The sequence below is a fragment of the Furipterus horrens genome, unplaced genomic scaffold, assembly GCF_987537825.1.
Source record: "Furipterus horrens unplaced genomic scaffold, mFurHor1.1.pri manual_scaffold_10, whole genome shotgun sequence".
Taxonomy (NCBI): Eukaryota; Metazoa; Chordata; class Mammalia; order Chiroptera; family Furipteridae; genus Furipterus; species Furipterus horrens.
Genome location: NW_028327180.1, coordinates 28,985,371 through 29,001,327, shown reverse-complemented (window position 1 = coordinate 29,001,327; position 15,957 = coordinate 28,985,371). Strand labels below are relative to the sequence as shown.

The 15,957-nt window shown below is 39.0% G+C and overlaps 1 protein-coding gene across 1 annotated transcript in view; it reads left to right on the top strand.

Annotated features, from left to right (window-relative positions):
• The window catches only part of SH3RF1 (SH3 domain containing ring finger 1), a 152,086-nt gene that overhangs the window by 79,734 nt on the left and 56,395 nt on the right, over positions 1 to 15,957 (top strand). The window contains exon 3 of the mRNA XM_090288850.1: positions 15,296 to 15,571. Coding sequence (XP_090144976.1) covers positions 15,296 to 15,571 — 276 coding nt within the window. The remainder of the gene's footprint in view (positions 1 to 15,295; positions 15,572 to 15,957) is intronic.

The following is a 15,957-nucleotide window of genomic DNA, read 5'->3' as shown; positions in this document are numbered from 1 at the left end:
TTTTGAAGGTAGAGCGTTAGCAGTCTTGCCGAATGTGGGATGTGAAAGAATAAGGATGGAAGCATCATGGTCCAACTCAGTCTTTGCATCCAAGCAGCTTTGTGAATGCTGGGGCCTCTTACCACAATGGGAAAAACTGGTAGAGAATCAGGGTTTAGTGAGGGCACGTGGAAATCAAGAGGTCTGCTTTAGACAAGTCAACTTGCAGACGCCTATTAGACATTCAGGAGGAGGTGTGGAGTGGGCACTTGGAGTGCAGCGGAGAGGTCGTAGCTGAGCTCACGTCTGGGAGACATCAGTGTGTAGATCAATGGGTCGTAGCCCTTTATATGAGAGCCATTAAAGAGCTTTTAGAAAGCACTTCTGACCCAACCCCGGAAATTTTTATTTAATTGGTTTGCGATAGGGCTTTAAAAGAAGAAGAAAAACTCCCTAGTTGATCCTAATATGAGGCCAGGGTTGAGAACAGCTTGCATAAATGGTTTTAAAAGAAGAAAATAGATGAGATCACCTTGGGAGTGATTTTTAGAGAGAATAGAGAGATTGAGCCCTGGAGCAACTGAGGTAGAAGAACCAGAAGCTATATGTCTATACGGATCTCTCTGTATATGAAATGACCCAGGGGAAATTAAAATGAAAGTTAATGCTATATATCCGTGGTGTCACATAAATGGTGGTGGTGGGGGGTTGCTCTTACATTTCTAAAAGACATTGTGAGAAAGAGAGAAATGGCTTCATTTTAAACATTTAAAAATCTTATCTCGGTTTAATCAAGTTTTTGTGACTGTGGTTCTAAGAATTCATATACTGCCAACTTGCTATCCCTCCCCCCTTTAAAAAGCAGCTTCCAAATGATTAAATAACTGGTAGTTTGGATCATACTTTGATTTCCCAAGTCTGCATAAGAAGAAAGTATTTTAGAAGGTGACACGTCAAGAGACTTCCATGTATCTCACAAGTTCAGTAAACAAACCCCTTCTGAATGGAGAGAAGGTATTTACACTTTTATTTTCTCCCACGCTAACACGCTTAACTCTCTAGGTTCCATGCACAGTGTCTCAGGGTCACCAGCTTGTAGACATAAATTCTCCAGGTGATTAATCAAATCACAAGATCTTGCAAAAGTGGGGAGCATGATTGTAGAGACAACCAATGCCTTCCCTTTTGGACTTACTATATATTTATTTACTGACTTACTTATTTATATTGTCAGTAAGGAAAGGAGCACAGCAAACTAAAAAGTCTGTATTTATCATAAAGATAGAGTCTGAATAACAGGTAGGGGTAGTGTGCGTAGTGGAAATCTTACTGATGCTCTGTTGATGTTAAAGTGCCGGGTTCTGTTGATGTTAAAGTGCCGGAGTCTGTTAGGAGTAACCAGCAGTGGGAGTAGGAGGTGCATCATTAGGGGCTGCCTAGCTTTTCTTCTCATTTTCTTTGTGTGTCAGAATTATTTAATAAACAAGATAATCTACTTAAATTTATAGTGAGTGCATTAGAATTTTGCACACTTCATTCTTTTTTAATACATTTTTTAAAGTTATACCTGTTCACGATAGAAAATAAATAACACACAGAAGATTCTAAAGTAAAAATGTCTCTCTTATACGCTAGCCCTGTTTTCCAGAGCTAAGTGCTTACACTATTTTCTGTTTTTTAGTTCTGCTTGTTACCTTTCGAACCTCAAATAATATATATCTATTCTTTTTTTGGGGGGGGGGGGCTTTGACAATATCAATTTCAGATACCAAGTGAAAAAATTTAGATTATTTTTTCATTGTCTCATTCTCCCTTTTTCCCTGACCCGATTTTTGCTCAGTACCTTATTATTTTTTTTTTTTTTATGTTATCAGGGTTTATAACATCCTATTCTGTAGGTATAATTAATTCTTCTTTGTGATGTGTGGAGATTGAGTCTGAAAATTGAAACCCCATAAAAACAGCATTTGCGGTATTATGATTATATAAACTCTATTTTATTGCTGTGTAGTTGGTTCCATAAAGAAGGAACTATAACCCATGTCACCAGATCCTGCCTCACGGCAGGTGGGACAAATCCAGCTTCTAAGGCCAGTGGATCCTCTTTAAATTTCTTTTCAATTTTCTTAGCCATCCATGTTTCTTCTATCATATGTCACCCACCACCCTAGGTGTCTCCTGTGGTGTTCTGGGAATTAAGTGGAAGATACCTCCTTAGATAATGTGTTTGTCATTTGAAATGTACAGGGGATAAATTCCCTGAGTTGTTATATGTTCAAAATATGGGGTTTTGTTTTGTTCACACATTTATTTAACAGTTTAGCTGGCTAAGTTTTTCTAAATCATATTGTCTTAGAAACTTAAAGGCATTGCTTTGTGTTCTTTTATCCAATGTGGCTACCGAGAAATCACATTCTGGCTTCATAATGGTAAAAACCCTTTTGCCCTAAATCTTCTAGAATTCTTTTTATCTTTGGAGTTTTGAAATGTAATGATATGTGTATGAATATGAATCCCCCCCCCCACCGCCCCTCCTTATTAATCCTGCTTGGTACTTAAGGAGACTGTTTTAGCTGAGATTTTGGGTCTCTTGAACTGAGGACAAATTTCTTCCATGATTGTATTTCTCTCATGATTCTTATTACTCTTATTGTTTCTATTCCATTTTCTTCTTTTATGAAATTCACTTCAGATGGGATATCATACCTTTTGCAGCTATCTTTCATTTCTCTTAACTTTAAATTTTTTTCATTTCTTTTTCCCCCATGTTTTGCGATATATATATATACCATTTCTTTAGCCATGCTTCATATATATTTTTTCAATCCAGCCTTTGAATTTTTTCTGATTCCACTTGCTATCATTCTTCTAGAAGTTCCTAAAAATTTTCTATTATGCTAATAAATGTTTTCTCTATTTTATAAAACCGCTATGTTTTTTTTTAAATAATACTTTTTGTTATTTCAATTTGACCTTAGGAGGGAGGCCACTCAGGAAATTAAATGCACATGTGTAGCCCACCACTGCACACTACTGCCTTGATTTAAGTCTCTCCTTTGATTTCCCTGCCTAGGTCAGGTATAATAGCGAAAACACAAGCTGACCCCATGTCAGTCCCCTGACCTTTTGCTTGGCTGGTACACAAAGGCAGACAGCAGTTGGGCCACTCTACTCACTTCCTAAGCAGAATTCCTTAGAGTGGGTCCCCAGACATAGACTGCCAACTTGAACAGAGGTGCAAGATTGGAGTGGAACCACTTCCTCCTCTTAGGATTGTCTTGTAGGTGGGAAGAAGAATTGTTTAGAGGGAGGGATTGATCTAATTCATTTCAGTAAATATGCTTACTATATATAAGGTATAGTACTAGGCTCTGCACGTGGATTCAAGAAGACATACTAGAGCATCCTGCCATTGAAGGGTTTTGGTCTGGTAGGGTTATGAGTTAAGCACACAGGTGTATATAATAAAAGGTACAATAAAACCGACAGAGAACGAGAAACAAAACCTTCTGGGGTTCAAAAGAAGAATCTACATCTGTATTAGGGAATCAGGAAAGGCTTGGAAAATGTGGTGTTCGAGTTGTCTGGAGAGGTGAATGGACTTCTGACAAGTGGACACGAGGGCTCTTTGTGGGAAGAGAATGGCAGAGGGAAGTCCCAGAGGAGGGAGAGGAGAGACCATATTCCAGGAACCAGAGGGAATCTAGCTTAGTTAGAATACTGGATACTTGATGGAGAGGAGTGAGAATTATCGATAAAACAATTTGGCGTCAGAGTATGGGCATCTTAAGAGCCAAATACGGTTTGACCTGAGAGAGTTAGAAAGGGAATTAGAAAATGCAGGTCAGACAGATGATCTGGTAAGTCTATATGTATTTTAAGTAGATGAATCTGGCAGATCTCTGTAGGATGGAATGAAGCAAGAGGCAGCAGAAAAGCAGTGTTGATACAAAAATGAATGAGATCTACTCTTTGCCCTCAAGTTGCTCACAGCCTGGTGAACATGAAAAACTAGTTGTTTTGCCCAAAGAAACATTTAGTTAAATAATTTTTTAAAATGTATATACAAATATAGTATGTTATATGAGTAGACATTTTAAAACAGTAATTTGCTGCCATGATCATCTGAGATCACCAGTTTTCTCATCTCAAATTTTCTATTATTATGAATACGGGTGGAATGATATTCTCATGCAATGTATATTAAATGCTTAGTGAAAGTAGGCTCAGGTACACATGTGGACTCTTGCTTAATTTTATATTCTTTGCTATGTGTTTAATCACCTACAAATGTAAAAAATAATATATCACTTTTATATAATGGTTATGCTGGTTAAAAATACTGTAATTCGTATCCTACTGTTTAATTATGTAAGCGAAAATAAAAGACTTGTATTTGGGCTTGTCGGAACTGGCTTAGTTAGTAGATCTTTTCCCCTTATGTTTCTCTTATTTTTTATTTTTGGTGGTTAGTGTTGAATTTGAATACTTTTTTTTTTGGAAGGAGCTTCAATAAAACTGCATGTAAAATAACCATTGGTAAAATTATTTATTGTAAATGGATTTTTTTTTCTTTATAGTAGCATTTCTTGCCCAGTCGTATATGGAGAAATTAGAAACTGAAGGTAATTAGTATTTCCGAGTAACACTCATTTTATTACCACAGATATTTGCAAGTATTTTTTAAGCATCATTTTACAGTAGACTTAATCAAAGGTGAAATTGCTTAGTTGAAACAACTATAACGTCACTATATTCAGTTAATACTTTTAATACTTTTTAAAGACAAAATTTTAAAACATATGCATATTTTTATTAAAAAGACTTAATTATATTTTAAAGACCTTCATTGTATCCTATGGATTTCACAGGATCGATTTTATATCCTTGTAATAGATTTTTTCCAAAGTAAGAGGATGTTTTCCTGCGGTAATTATTCAGTTATCACTATGTACACTTAACTGACTAGCAGAACACTTCTTTGAAGAGTAGTACAGTAAAACACACATTATGTATTACATTTTTCAACATAAGTAAAAATAATAAGATAAAAGACAGCTTGGTACGCTTGACCACATTTGAGCATGTCTTTTTCCCTAACAACATTGTAATAGGTTGTGATAGATTTTGAAGTATTGAGACTGGCTTGATTTGATTTCTGTAGGCTAATTCATATTCTCATTTTCCATCCCCCCAAACGTCCCTTCCCTGCTCACTCTCCCATACCTCATCACTACAATTATTCTTGAGATTCCGCTCCTAAAAAAGAAAGGACACAATTATCAAGACTAAAATTACTCTTTCAAATGATATGATTGCCAGAGAACTCATAGTATTATTAGAGATCATAAGTTATAATCTGTCCCTTTGCTTTGGGGCAAAACCAAACTTGTGAAACTGGCCTATTTTAAAAGGCTCCAGTGAATGATATCATAATCTATTGTAATATTTAACAACGTTCACCATCAAGGAATTCCTTTATCCAATTTAAATAATGCATGCATCGATTTAAGCCTGTGTTCTTTCTTCAGTGACTGTGGAGTTGATTTACTTTCCCTGTGTAAGACATTTTCATTGTACTTGAAGACTTACTTTAATACAACCCACTAATACATCGCAGTTTCTGCAGCTTGTCTGTCATAATATTTTCCAGACGCTTTTATCATCTATATCTCTCCCCACTGAATACACTGCAGTTTTCCATTCCTTTTGTTTATAGGATTCAGAGTATATCCTGGACGTCTAGTGAGAGACTGAGTAATGGTAAATTGAGGGTCAGATTGTAGCAGAGACCCTGCATTACGGATATCCATGTCTGTGCTCTAGTGATGGATTTCTTTTCTAGGCACTAATCTGTGTACTTCTGGAGTTAAGATTGCACATTTTTCTAGTTTGCCATTCTCTTTGAGTACCAGTGTAGCTTGTTATTCCTGTGGAACTTTTATATATTTTCCTCCATGTGGATACACAGTTGTGTATCTGCTGTATGTGGTCACATCTCAGTTTTTTCGAAGTGCTGCTACTGGTTTATTTTTAAACATTTTAATTTTGAGGTAAAATTCACATATGTGAATTGTAGTTCTTAATTGTGGAATCTATTAAGTTTGGACACATTTCTATCTGGGCAACTCAACACCCCAGTCAAAGTGGAGATTACAGTAGTTCCCCTCTATCCACAGGGATGTATGTTCAGAGACCCCCAGTGGATGCCTGAAACTGCAGATAGTACCAAACCCTAAATATACTATGTGTTTTCCTCTATGTACATACCTGTGATAAACTTCAATTTCTAAATTAATCACAGTAAGAGATTAACAACAATACCTAGTAATACAGTAGAACAGTTATAACAATAGAGTGATAGAAGTTATGTGAATGTGGTCTTCCCCTCAAAATATTTTATTGTGCTGTACTCACCTTTCTCCTTGTGATGGTGTGAGCGGATACAGTGTCTAAGTGATGAGACGAGGTGAGGGGAATGACTTGGGCATTGTGATGACTGCCAGGCTACTCTAAGGGTGACCTGAACACAAGGGCTCACAGACACTCTGGTACTCACAGTCAATCCGGTAACTGAGACGGCTATTAAGTGATTAATGAGTGGTCACATATAAAGTGTGGAGACTCTGGCAAAGGGGTGAATCACATCCTGGGTGGGATGGAGCAGGATGGTTTAAGATTTCATCAAGCTACTCAGAATGGTGCTCAATTTAAAATGTATGAATTGTTTATTTTTGAAATTTTCCATTTAATATTTTTGGACCACAGTTCACCAGGTTAATTGAAACCATGGAAATCGAAACTGCAGATAAGGAAGGGAGACTACTGTATAATAACAGAAATTCTTCTCATGTCCTCTTCCATTTATTGTCCATGCCCTATAGACAACTACTGTTAGGATTTCTATTGTAGTAGATTGGTTTTAACTATTCTTGAATTTATGTAAATGTAACCATATAGTTTTTATCCTGATTTTCTTCACTCATGTATCAATAATTCATTTTTTTTCCTAAGTATTTCAGTGTTTATTCATTCTGCTGTCCTGATGGATATTTGGCTTTTCAATTTTTGATATTAGCAATAGTGCTGCAGTGAGCATTTCTGTAGAGTCTTTGTGTGGACATATATCTTTATTTCTTGGGTTAATAGCTAGGATCGGAGTTGTTGAGTCACAGAGCAAGCGTATGTGGTAACTTTATAAGAAACTGTCAAACAGTTTTCCAAAGTGGTTGTAACATTTTAGACTCAGCCACTAGCAATGTATTTTATGAGGTCTGTTTGCTCTATATCTTTGAAAACATTTTCTGTTGTCAGTCTTTTTAAAATTTTAATTATTCCAACAGATGTGATATACTATCTCATTGTGGTTTTATTTTGCATTACCCTGATGACTAACTATGTTGAGCACCTTTTCATAGCTATATATATATCTTTCTTTATGAAGTGTATTCAAATATTTTGCCTATTTTTAAATTGGGTTGTTTGTTGATCTGTATAGTTCTTTATATTTCTGGATCCATGTCCTTTGTCAGATATATGTATTGCAAATATTTTCCCTGTGTGTGGCTTGAAATTTTTCTTTCTAATTGTGTCTTTTAGTGAACAGAATTTTTTTATGAAGTCCAATTTATACATTTTTAGCGTTAATTAGGCTTCTTTTTTGGCCTACCTCTTCACTAAGATATTGTCTTAGAAAACTTACAGTTTTAGCTTTTACATATGATTCTGGAATTTATCTCAGATTAATTTTTATATGATTTGTGAGGCAGGAGTCAATACTTATTTCTCCATATTATGGGCTTCTAATTGTTTCAGAACCAGCTGTTGAAAAGACTTTATTTTCCCCAGTCGAATTGCCTTAGCACTTTTATCTAATTGTCCACATAGGTGTGGGTGGGTCTGTTCTGCTGTTTGAATTCTGAAATTGTGAACCATCTTTCACATTTAATGTCATGTTTAAATTATACGAGTATACTCTCTCCAGGATATTAATGAAAACAATGGATTAAATAAATAAATAAAACCAGGCAATTGAATTAGATTAAGACCTTTCCTGCCCTTTTTATTTAATATTAAAACCTGCTCCCGCATACCCTCCTCCCTCTGTGTTTCTGACTCTCCCTATGCTCCTGGGTTTCTTTAAGGATTAGACAAGGGCCATCCATGCAGAGTTCCTCAGAGGGTCATTTCTCCAGGGGCAGGTGGGAGGCTTAGGCAGGGGGAAGGGAAGGGCAGGTGTCTTGCCAGGAATCAAGTTGTTTTCCAAATAGTTAGAAACTTGACCTTTTACCAGGAATTATCCCTCACCTTGCCTTAAGTTCTGAAGATGGTAGCTCAAGTTACTACAGGAAATTTTCCCAGTGAATGTTCCTGTTCTTCACAAAATACTGTTGTCGTTATTAAACACGTGATGAAACAGAAAGCAAATATTCAGGGCAATGAATGGTATGAATTTCCTGCATTTTAGGTCAACGACTGCATTCTCAATAGCTATCTTCCCTTAGAGAAATTAATAAGATTTGTTTTCTTTAATGATTTGTCTGTCTGTTGAATACTCCCTTTTTAAGGCCATCCAGAAAAAAGCTATCTGTCATTTTCATGACTATTTCCTCATAACTCCCAAATGAGGCTGTAAGGAAAATATTTGTTTGCTGTGGTTTGCTGCATAATTTGTTTCACATTTTTCAAACACCAACAATTTGCTTAGTACAAAGCACTCAACTGCCCATTTGCAGAATATATTGTGTTTCCAGAGCATATTGAAGTGGACACCAATTAGCAGTCCTTGGTCTCATTTCCCCGGGCTTTTCTATACCACCTTTGTGTGTCCGGGTTTCCCAGTGATCTCAGGGAATAGGAAGGACATTCCTCCTTCCATATCCTTGCTCCTCTCACGTCTCAGTGTTGAGTGCCCACCAGGTACTGTGTACCAACGGAGGCACTAAGGACCGTTTCAGAAACATAGGTTTACGGTCTGCCATTCACGAGTACCAGAGACGCATGAACACATTGGTGCATGTATGGCGCAGTGTGTTCAAAGCTGGTGAGCCTGACTGTCATAGCACTGTCTTCTAGGTTGCTTTGCTCTGGATATGGTTTTTTCCACTTAGGTGTTCACATCTGAGCACTCAGCCCGGTAGAGATAACATTTTATATTTATTCATCTGGCATGAATTGACTTATAGACACCGAGGTGGGTGCTTCTGACGTAAAGTTGCTGCTGTGTCTCCTCTCCTTTTACCCCTAGGTTTTTTTTTCCTCTCCCTCCACTCCTTCCCGAAACCACTCATACCACTAACACAACAGGGCTGAAAACTACAACAGGCTGATAGCTATTTGCTCACAAGTTGGGATAGAAACTCCCTAAGAATTGGTGGACTGGATTGGATCAGATTGTAGGAGCTGAGAGTGAGAAGCAGTGGGGAGATGTGCATGGAGTGTGAGCCAGAGCCGAGCGTGCAGAGGGGGCTGTATAGCGTGTGGAGCAAGCTGGAGCTGAGTGTGCAGAGGGGGGGTGTATAGCGTGTGGAGCGAGCCGGAGCCAAGTGTGCAGAGGGGGGTGGCTGGCACGTGGGGTGAGCAGGAGCCGAGTGCACCAGGGTGCTCTGGCAGTGCACAGCCTGGCCTGGGGAGCCCACTCTCCAAGCTGCAGGGAGCTAGAACTGGGTCTGGAGCAGAGGTACCGGGTCTGGCAGGCTGGAAGGAAACTACTTATGGAGGGTTCTGAAGAAAATGATATGCCAGAAAAGGGGACAGTGGGACAGTAGACTGAGGACAAAAAGAATAAATGTGAATGAAGAAAATATGTTTCTCTTCATTTGTTTATTTGTAACTGCTGTCTGCCAAGTGCTGGTCAATGTGACTAAAGTTAGTCTGATTAGAACATTTTTATGTGGTGAATTTGGGGTGGGTGGGGAGTAGAAAGTGATCATCAGGTAAAAATGCCCAATACAGTGCTCCCCACTAATCAATATTAAAGAAAGGAAAGAACAAATAGAAAGATGGACTATTGTGGGATGATGGGATTCTCAGTCCCTTTTGATACTGCTTTGGGAAAACAACTCAGTATTCATCTTAGATGTTTGTTATATTGAAGTTGTAATATTTCAAGTGATGATTAATAATATTTGAGTGATGGTCCAGCCTAGACTTATTGAGATTAATACTTAGGACTTATTAGCTAGTATTTTTATGAAATATTGTTATTACATCCTGATAGATATTTCACTTTGTAGGGAAAAGCCAAACATGTATTTTGTTGTATAAAGGACATTAAAAAATTTTTTTTCTCAACCCGTTTTGCCATTTATTACTCTGTGAGCAGTACCTTCTATTACTGTGATTTCCGTGTGCCTCTTTCAGGATAGTTTTTGAAAGTCAAGTTGGAATCAGCCAGTTTGTGCCAATTTAGATGTAACTAAATTACTAAATTATACACATTTTATTGCTGTTCCCACGACAAGAGTATCTTCGAGATCTTCTTTTTAGTAGGTCATTGAATCTTTTTTCTTTATGGAGCAGTAAGAAATGCATGAAGGAATTTGAATTTCAAGAGGCTGTCTTGCATTTATATCTGAGCATTGGCATTTAGAGTCCATAAAATAAATTGGCAGTGAATGTTTTATTTACCTGTGAGAATCTCAGCTAGATCATCAGGTAGTACTTTGCCAGATATATTGGAATACACTTGATGGCACAGAAATGGAGTGTAAAGCATTTAATCAAAAATATTTGTTGGAAGGGTTTAGTCGAGGAACCCGTGTGGGGGACTCATGGACATGGACAACGGGGAGGGATATGATTGCGGGAGGGGGGGTGGGTTGGGTGGGGGAGAGAAATTAGGGGAAAAGGGGGCAACTGTAATTGAAAAACCAAAATTAAAAAAAAATATATTTGTGTGCCGATCTCATGAGGATTTTAATGTCAGATAAAATACCTGTACATATAACACAGAAGCAAAAATTATTGGAGAAGTAAAACTGGCTCACTGTCATATGGATTCTTTTTTTGTATGAGCAAAATAGTCACTTTTTATTGAAATGTATTCAAGATTAAGAATCGTTCTACTACTTCACCTGTCAAAATTGCCAAGATTTTTGATAAAGCTGGCGGCATGAGTGACAGCTGCAAACCCAAGGTTAGGCTGCAGAGTTGGTTTCTCTCTGGCTTTCTCTCCTTTTAAGCCTCCCTTTCATGTGTAGCCAAGTGAAATGTAAGCTCTGCAGATCCCCGGGGGCCTTGGCCTGATGAGAGGGCACAGAAGAAAGGCATCGGTTTGGAAAGCCTGCCAAAGGCACCGAGGGCAAAGGGCCCAGGTGATGACATGACTCCCAGACCTTTCGAAGGAGATGAATGAGAAGCCAGTGCCTCTCTGAGCTCTGGATGTATTTTACTCACGAGAGTAATCCTAGGCTAGCAAACCAATTGTTTTGGCTTTCTCCTTCAGAGGTTGCAAAAGAAAAACACATTCTTTTATTGTTCTTCCAAGTCGTTAACCGTTCATCCTTAATCATCTGCAGCCTGTGTGGGAATAAGTCTTTTAAAGATCACTGAACTTTGCTTGATTTGAAATCAGAGCAGAATTCATTTCATTTCATGTGGGAAACCTCCTTTTGAGAAACTTGACACAGACTGGCTTCCTAGCCTCTCAGAATTGAATTGAAAAAGAACACCATAGAAAAACACAGCCAGATGCACAAATGTCTGCTCATGGGTTAGAGTGCCCTAAGCTTTAGGATTCTTTCTCTGTGGTTATTGATCATTGAAATAACCTTAGCAGTCAAGATTTAGCAAGTCAGCGTGAATGAATGAACTTCAGGTTGCAGTCAAGGGCATATAACTAGGCTAACCATAATGTATAGCGCTGTTGTAAGTTTTATTCTTTCCACTCATAGGGTTAAGTGTGTTTAGAGATTTTAGGAACACTTAATATATTTGCCTTGGTGGAGAAGTTAGTAAGTTCGTTAAGCCACTGGTGTGTACAAGTGATCTGTGGAGAAATAAATTCCTTCAGTTCCCACATCAACATATCACAAAAGAACCAGCACACTGTGGATTGTTTGGAATTTTACAGATCTCCTCAAGGAGCAGTTCAGAATGGTTTCTAAGAGTGCTAAATCAGTATTTCCACGCATGGATTTGGCTGGCATGGATTTGGGCAGAGAGGGCCAAACAGAGCTAATTGAGGTGGGGGAAAAATCGAGAGAACAGGCCGTAATGGTGAATAGAGTTATTTGTCACCGAGTTTGTAATAGGATTTTCAATTAATTCATGCAGGCATCCAGCGCCTTACATTAGCCCTGTCAGGATGAACTACAGCCCCATCTAAGATGCCATCCCCTATTAAACGGTGCATGTCAGTGAATTTGTAATTTCTTCTGTTCGGCTAGAAGATGAATGGATTCCACTCAGAAAACAAATGTGTGCTTCTGAAGTGCACATTTCCAAATCCCGAACACTTCCTAGGAGGAACATTCTTTGCATTGTTATGCAGTGAATATGTATTAAAATGTAATTACTATGTGAATTTGTCCAAAAACAAAAGCACCCAGCTGTATAGAGACAAATACATTGTCAGGTGCTGCGTTTCACTGGTGAACAGGCTTTTCATTCCGGGTGATGACGATGATGATGATAGTTCATGCCTGTAGCACTTTCTGCCTGCTGAGCCATTTGTAGTGGTTTTCATATATTAATTCACTAAATCCTCCCAAGAACCCAGATGAAGAAAATGAGGCACAGAGACGTTAACCTGCTCCAGATCACACAGCTGAGCTGGGATTCAACTGCAAGCACTTGGCCCTGGAGTCTGTGCTCCCAACAGGCGCCCTGTCCTGCCGGATCCTGGCCCCATCAGCTGCGTTCCAAGAGTTGGTTCAGTGCAGTAGTTGTCGGTGCCTGTCTCTGGCTCAATCACTCTTGCTCTCTCTCTCATAGTAATAATTATTGCTGTGTTTATTTACTGTTACTTCCTCAAACCTCTCTTGGGAAATATTGTTTAACTGGGATAGCCAGAGTTCAAGAAACACGTAATAAGGCAGGGAATGTAGTGAGGCATCTCTCTGCGAGGGCAGACAGAGATTGGAATCCTTCCACAGAGTTGGACACGGAGTGGAATATGGCCAAAGTTCACAGGATTGTGAGGCACCGGAGTTCCTGATGGGCATTCCCCTTTTGGGGACACCAAATGGCACAGCAGGATTGTTTATAAGATTAAGTCAAGGATGGGCAGCAGGAGCCATTAGAGGCAGGATCTTAAGACAGGGTTCAAAAGTCAGAGGGCACATGCGGGTCCCAGGACTTCTGGAAGTCTCACCTTCTGTGTTCTCGGGATATTGGCCTCTAGAGCATCTCTAATGAACCCAATGCAACATCATGCGGACCGAGCCAAGACAAGAGGACTGCCAATAGCGTTTTGGGATCCAAGAATTGGCTAGTCCCCTGCAGCCAAACAAAACTAACAAAAAAATTTTGGCTTTTATAAGTAGGTCAGCCTCTAAATCTCTGACTAGAAACCAAACTTTTTAAAAACTATATGATGAAGGTTTGTTGCCATCAAGGGTATAAAACTTTGACCCACTTGTTTTTGTGGGTGGGTGGGGTGCTAGAGAGAAAGTAGTAATATGAGTAATGCTCCCCATTGCTCTACTTCATTAGATTAAACTTAAAAAAAAACAAAAAAACTGTTTCAACTAGTGTAGGCCTGTGCTTTGCACATAGCTGTCTGCCTGCCAGCCCACTTCCTGTCCATTTCCCACCCACTGCCAGACTCATCTGCCTGGCTCAAGGTTCTTAACCATGGCTGTCTGAGCTTCCAGCCTGGGAGTAGCTGATCACTGCCTGGAGGATACGACACTCAAGACGCTTTAACATGTCACTCAAGACTCTCCCTAAGCTGGCCTCTGCCTACCTCTCCTGTACTTCATATTCCATAATTCTGCTCCAGGAACATCGTGTTCTCTATAAAACCCCACTCCCTCTGCACAGCACGCTCTGTGTCTTTGCTGATGCTCTTTTCTCTGCCTGCAGCACCCTCGCTTTTCTCTTTCCATTTTCTACTCCAGCTTTGCCTGGCTAACTCCTCTGTATCCTTTAAGACTGGACTCAGGTGTCACTTCCTCCAGGAAGTGTTTCGTTTTTCCATCTGTGAAAGGGCTATACTTTCTGCTCTGCTCTCATACCTCTGTCGGTGCCTTCTCTATCCTTGCACCTTGCAGAGTTCTATCATTGCACTGACTACACTGTATTATAATAATTTCCAATGTCGTATCCCTTAAGGATAAGAACTGAGCCCTATTCCTCTTTTAATCCTCAGTACTAGTACGCTGCCTGGTAAAAAGGAAAAAGCTGATGTGTGTTTGCTGGATGAATGAGTAAATGAATAAGTTTATGACAAGCGGGAGCCCTGTAATCTCATTTAGCCAATTACTATAAATACGTTTGATTTGTCATTTATTCTTCAAATCAGTGATAGACAGCAGTGTCCCAGAGAAGCCAGAGATCTTCTTAAAGTGACAACTAATGCTCAATAATGGGTACCTCCAATGCCATTGGGAAATATCATATTTAATCCATTTGATGGTTAGATTGTCTTGGGACACACACATGCATTTTTAAACCTGTCCTTTAAAATCATAATGCAATGCAGTAACATTTAAAACCACAGCTATTAGCATATCAGCCTAACAGTGCTCTGTAACCAGGAATGAGCAAAGTTGAACGACCTAATACAGATTATAGAAGACTGTATGTCTGTATGATTATGGATGATAAACTCTGAGAGGGCAGCAACTGTGGCTGTCTTACTGATGTGTTCTGGACCTTGGCACATAGTAGACTCTCAATAATGCTTGAGTTCATGAGAGAATAGGACCTGTGGTCCACATCAAAAGCAGTTGGGAAAGTTTGCCCAGAGTCAAAATTTTTCATCTCTGTACTTACCATTTATCCTGCTGAATAAAATAGTCACTATCAGAAAATAAGTTTGTTTTTTTATAAGTTCTTGAATTTTATACCAAGGAGCCAGACTCAGCAGTTGTATTTCCATGTATTGAATACCTCAAACTAATGGCACTAAATTAGACTTGGAAGTGGAAGGCTAAGTCACAAAGGGTGCGTGAGTGGGCTGCTGTTCTTATTCCAGTGTGACATTTGTTTGTGCCCTCCATCTTGGTGAGGTGCATGTATAGTTTTTCTGTGTGAGATTTTCTTCCTAGGGCTCAGTGTTACTTTGACCATGGCTTAAAAATAAGAACACAGTTAAAATTTCAGACATCTCTGGGACTTTTTTTCATTAAACCTCATCTCTTTCTTTAAGGGTATACCTCAGTTACCATGTGCCAAAGCATTATATAACTACGAAGGGAAGGAACCCGGAGACCTTAAATTCAGCAAAGGTGACATCATCATTTTGCGGCGACAGGTGGATGAGAACTGGTACCACGGGGAAGTCAGCGGGGTCCATGGCTTCTTTCCCACCAGCTTTGTGCAGATCATCAAACCGTTACCTCAGCCTCCACCTCAGTGCAAAGCACTGTATGACTTCGAGGTGAAAGACAAGGAAGCAGACAAAGATTGCCTTCCCTTTGCAAAGGTAAAGTTAGCCTGAGATTGTTTTCTGTCCGTCAGCTGTTCCTCTGCGCCTGGATACGTGGCAGCATGGCTTGTATTTCATGTTGCAGAAAAGGCACGATATCTTAATATCATTGTGCTTTTAAAAATACCTGGAAGCAGTCTTCTTAAAGTCACATAGGGAGGAATTTTGTGCTTGGATCGTTCTATATGAAAGATAATTTTGGTTGATGCTCTAGGTGGTATTATTTTCATATTTAGATCCTAAGTTTAATTCTAAGCTACTTTACAGGGTAGGTGGGCCACTCAGGGGTTTTCATTCACTGAATTATGAATAACATAATGAAACTTCATTACTTCCTTATTTTATATGTAAATGTCTTTGCTAAAAAGCACACGGGGATATAT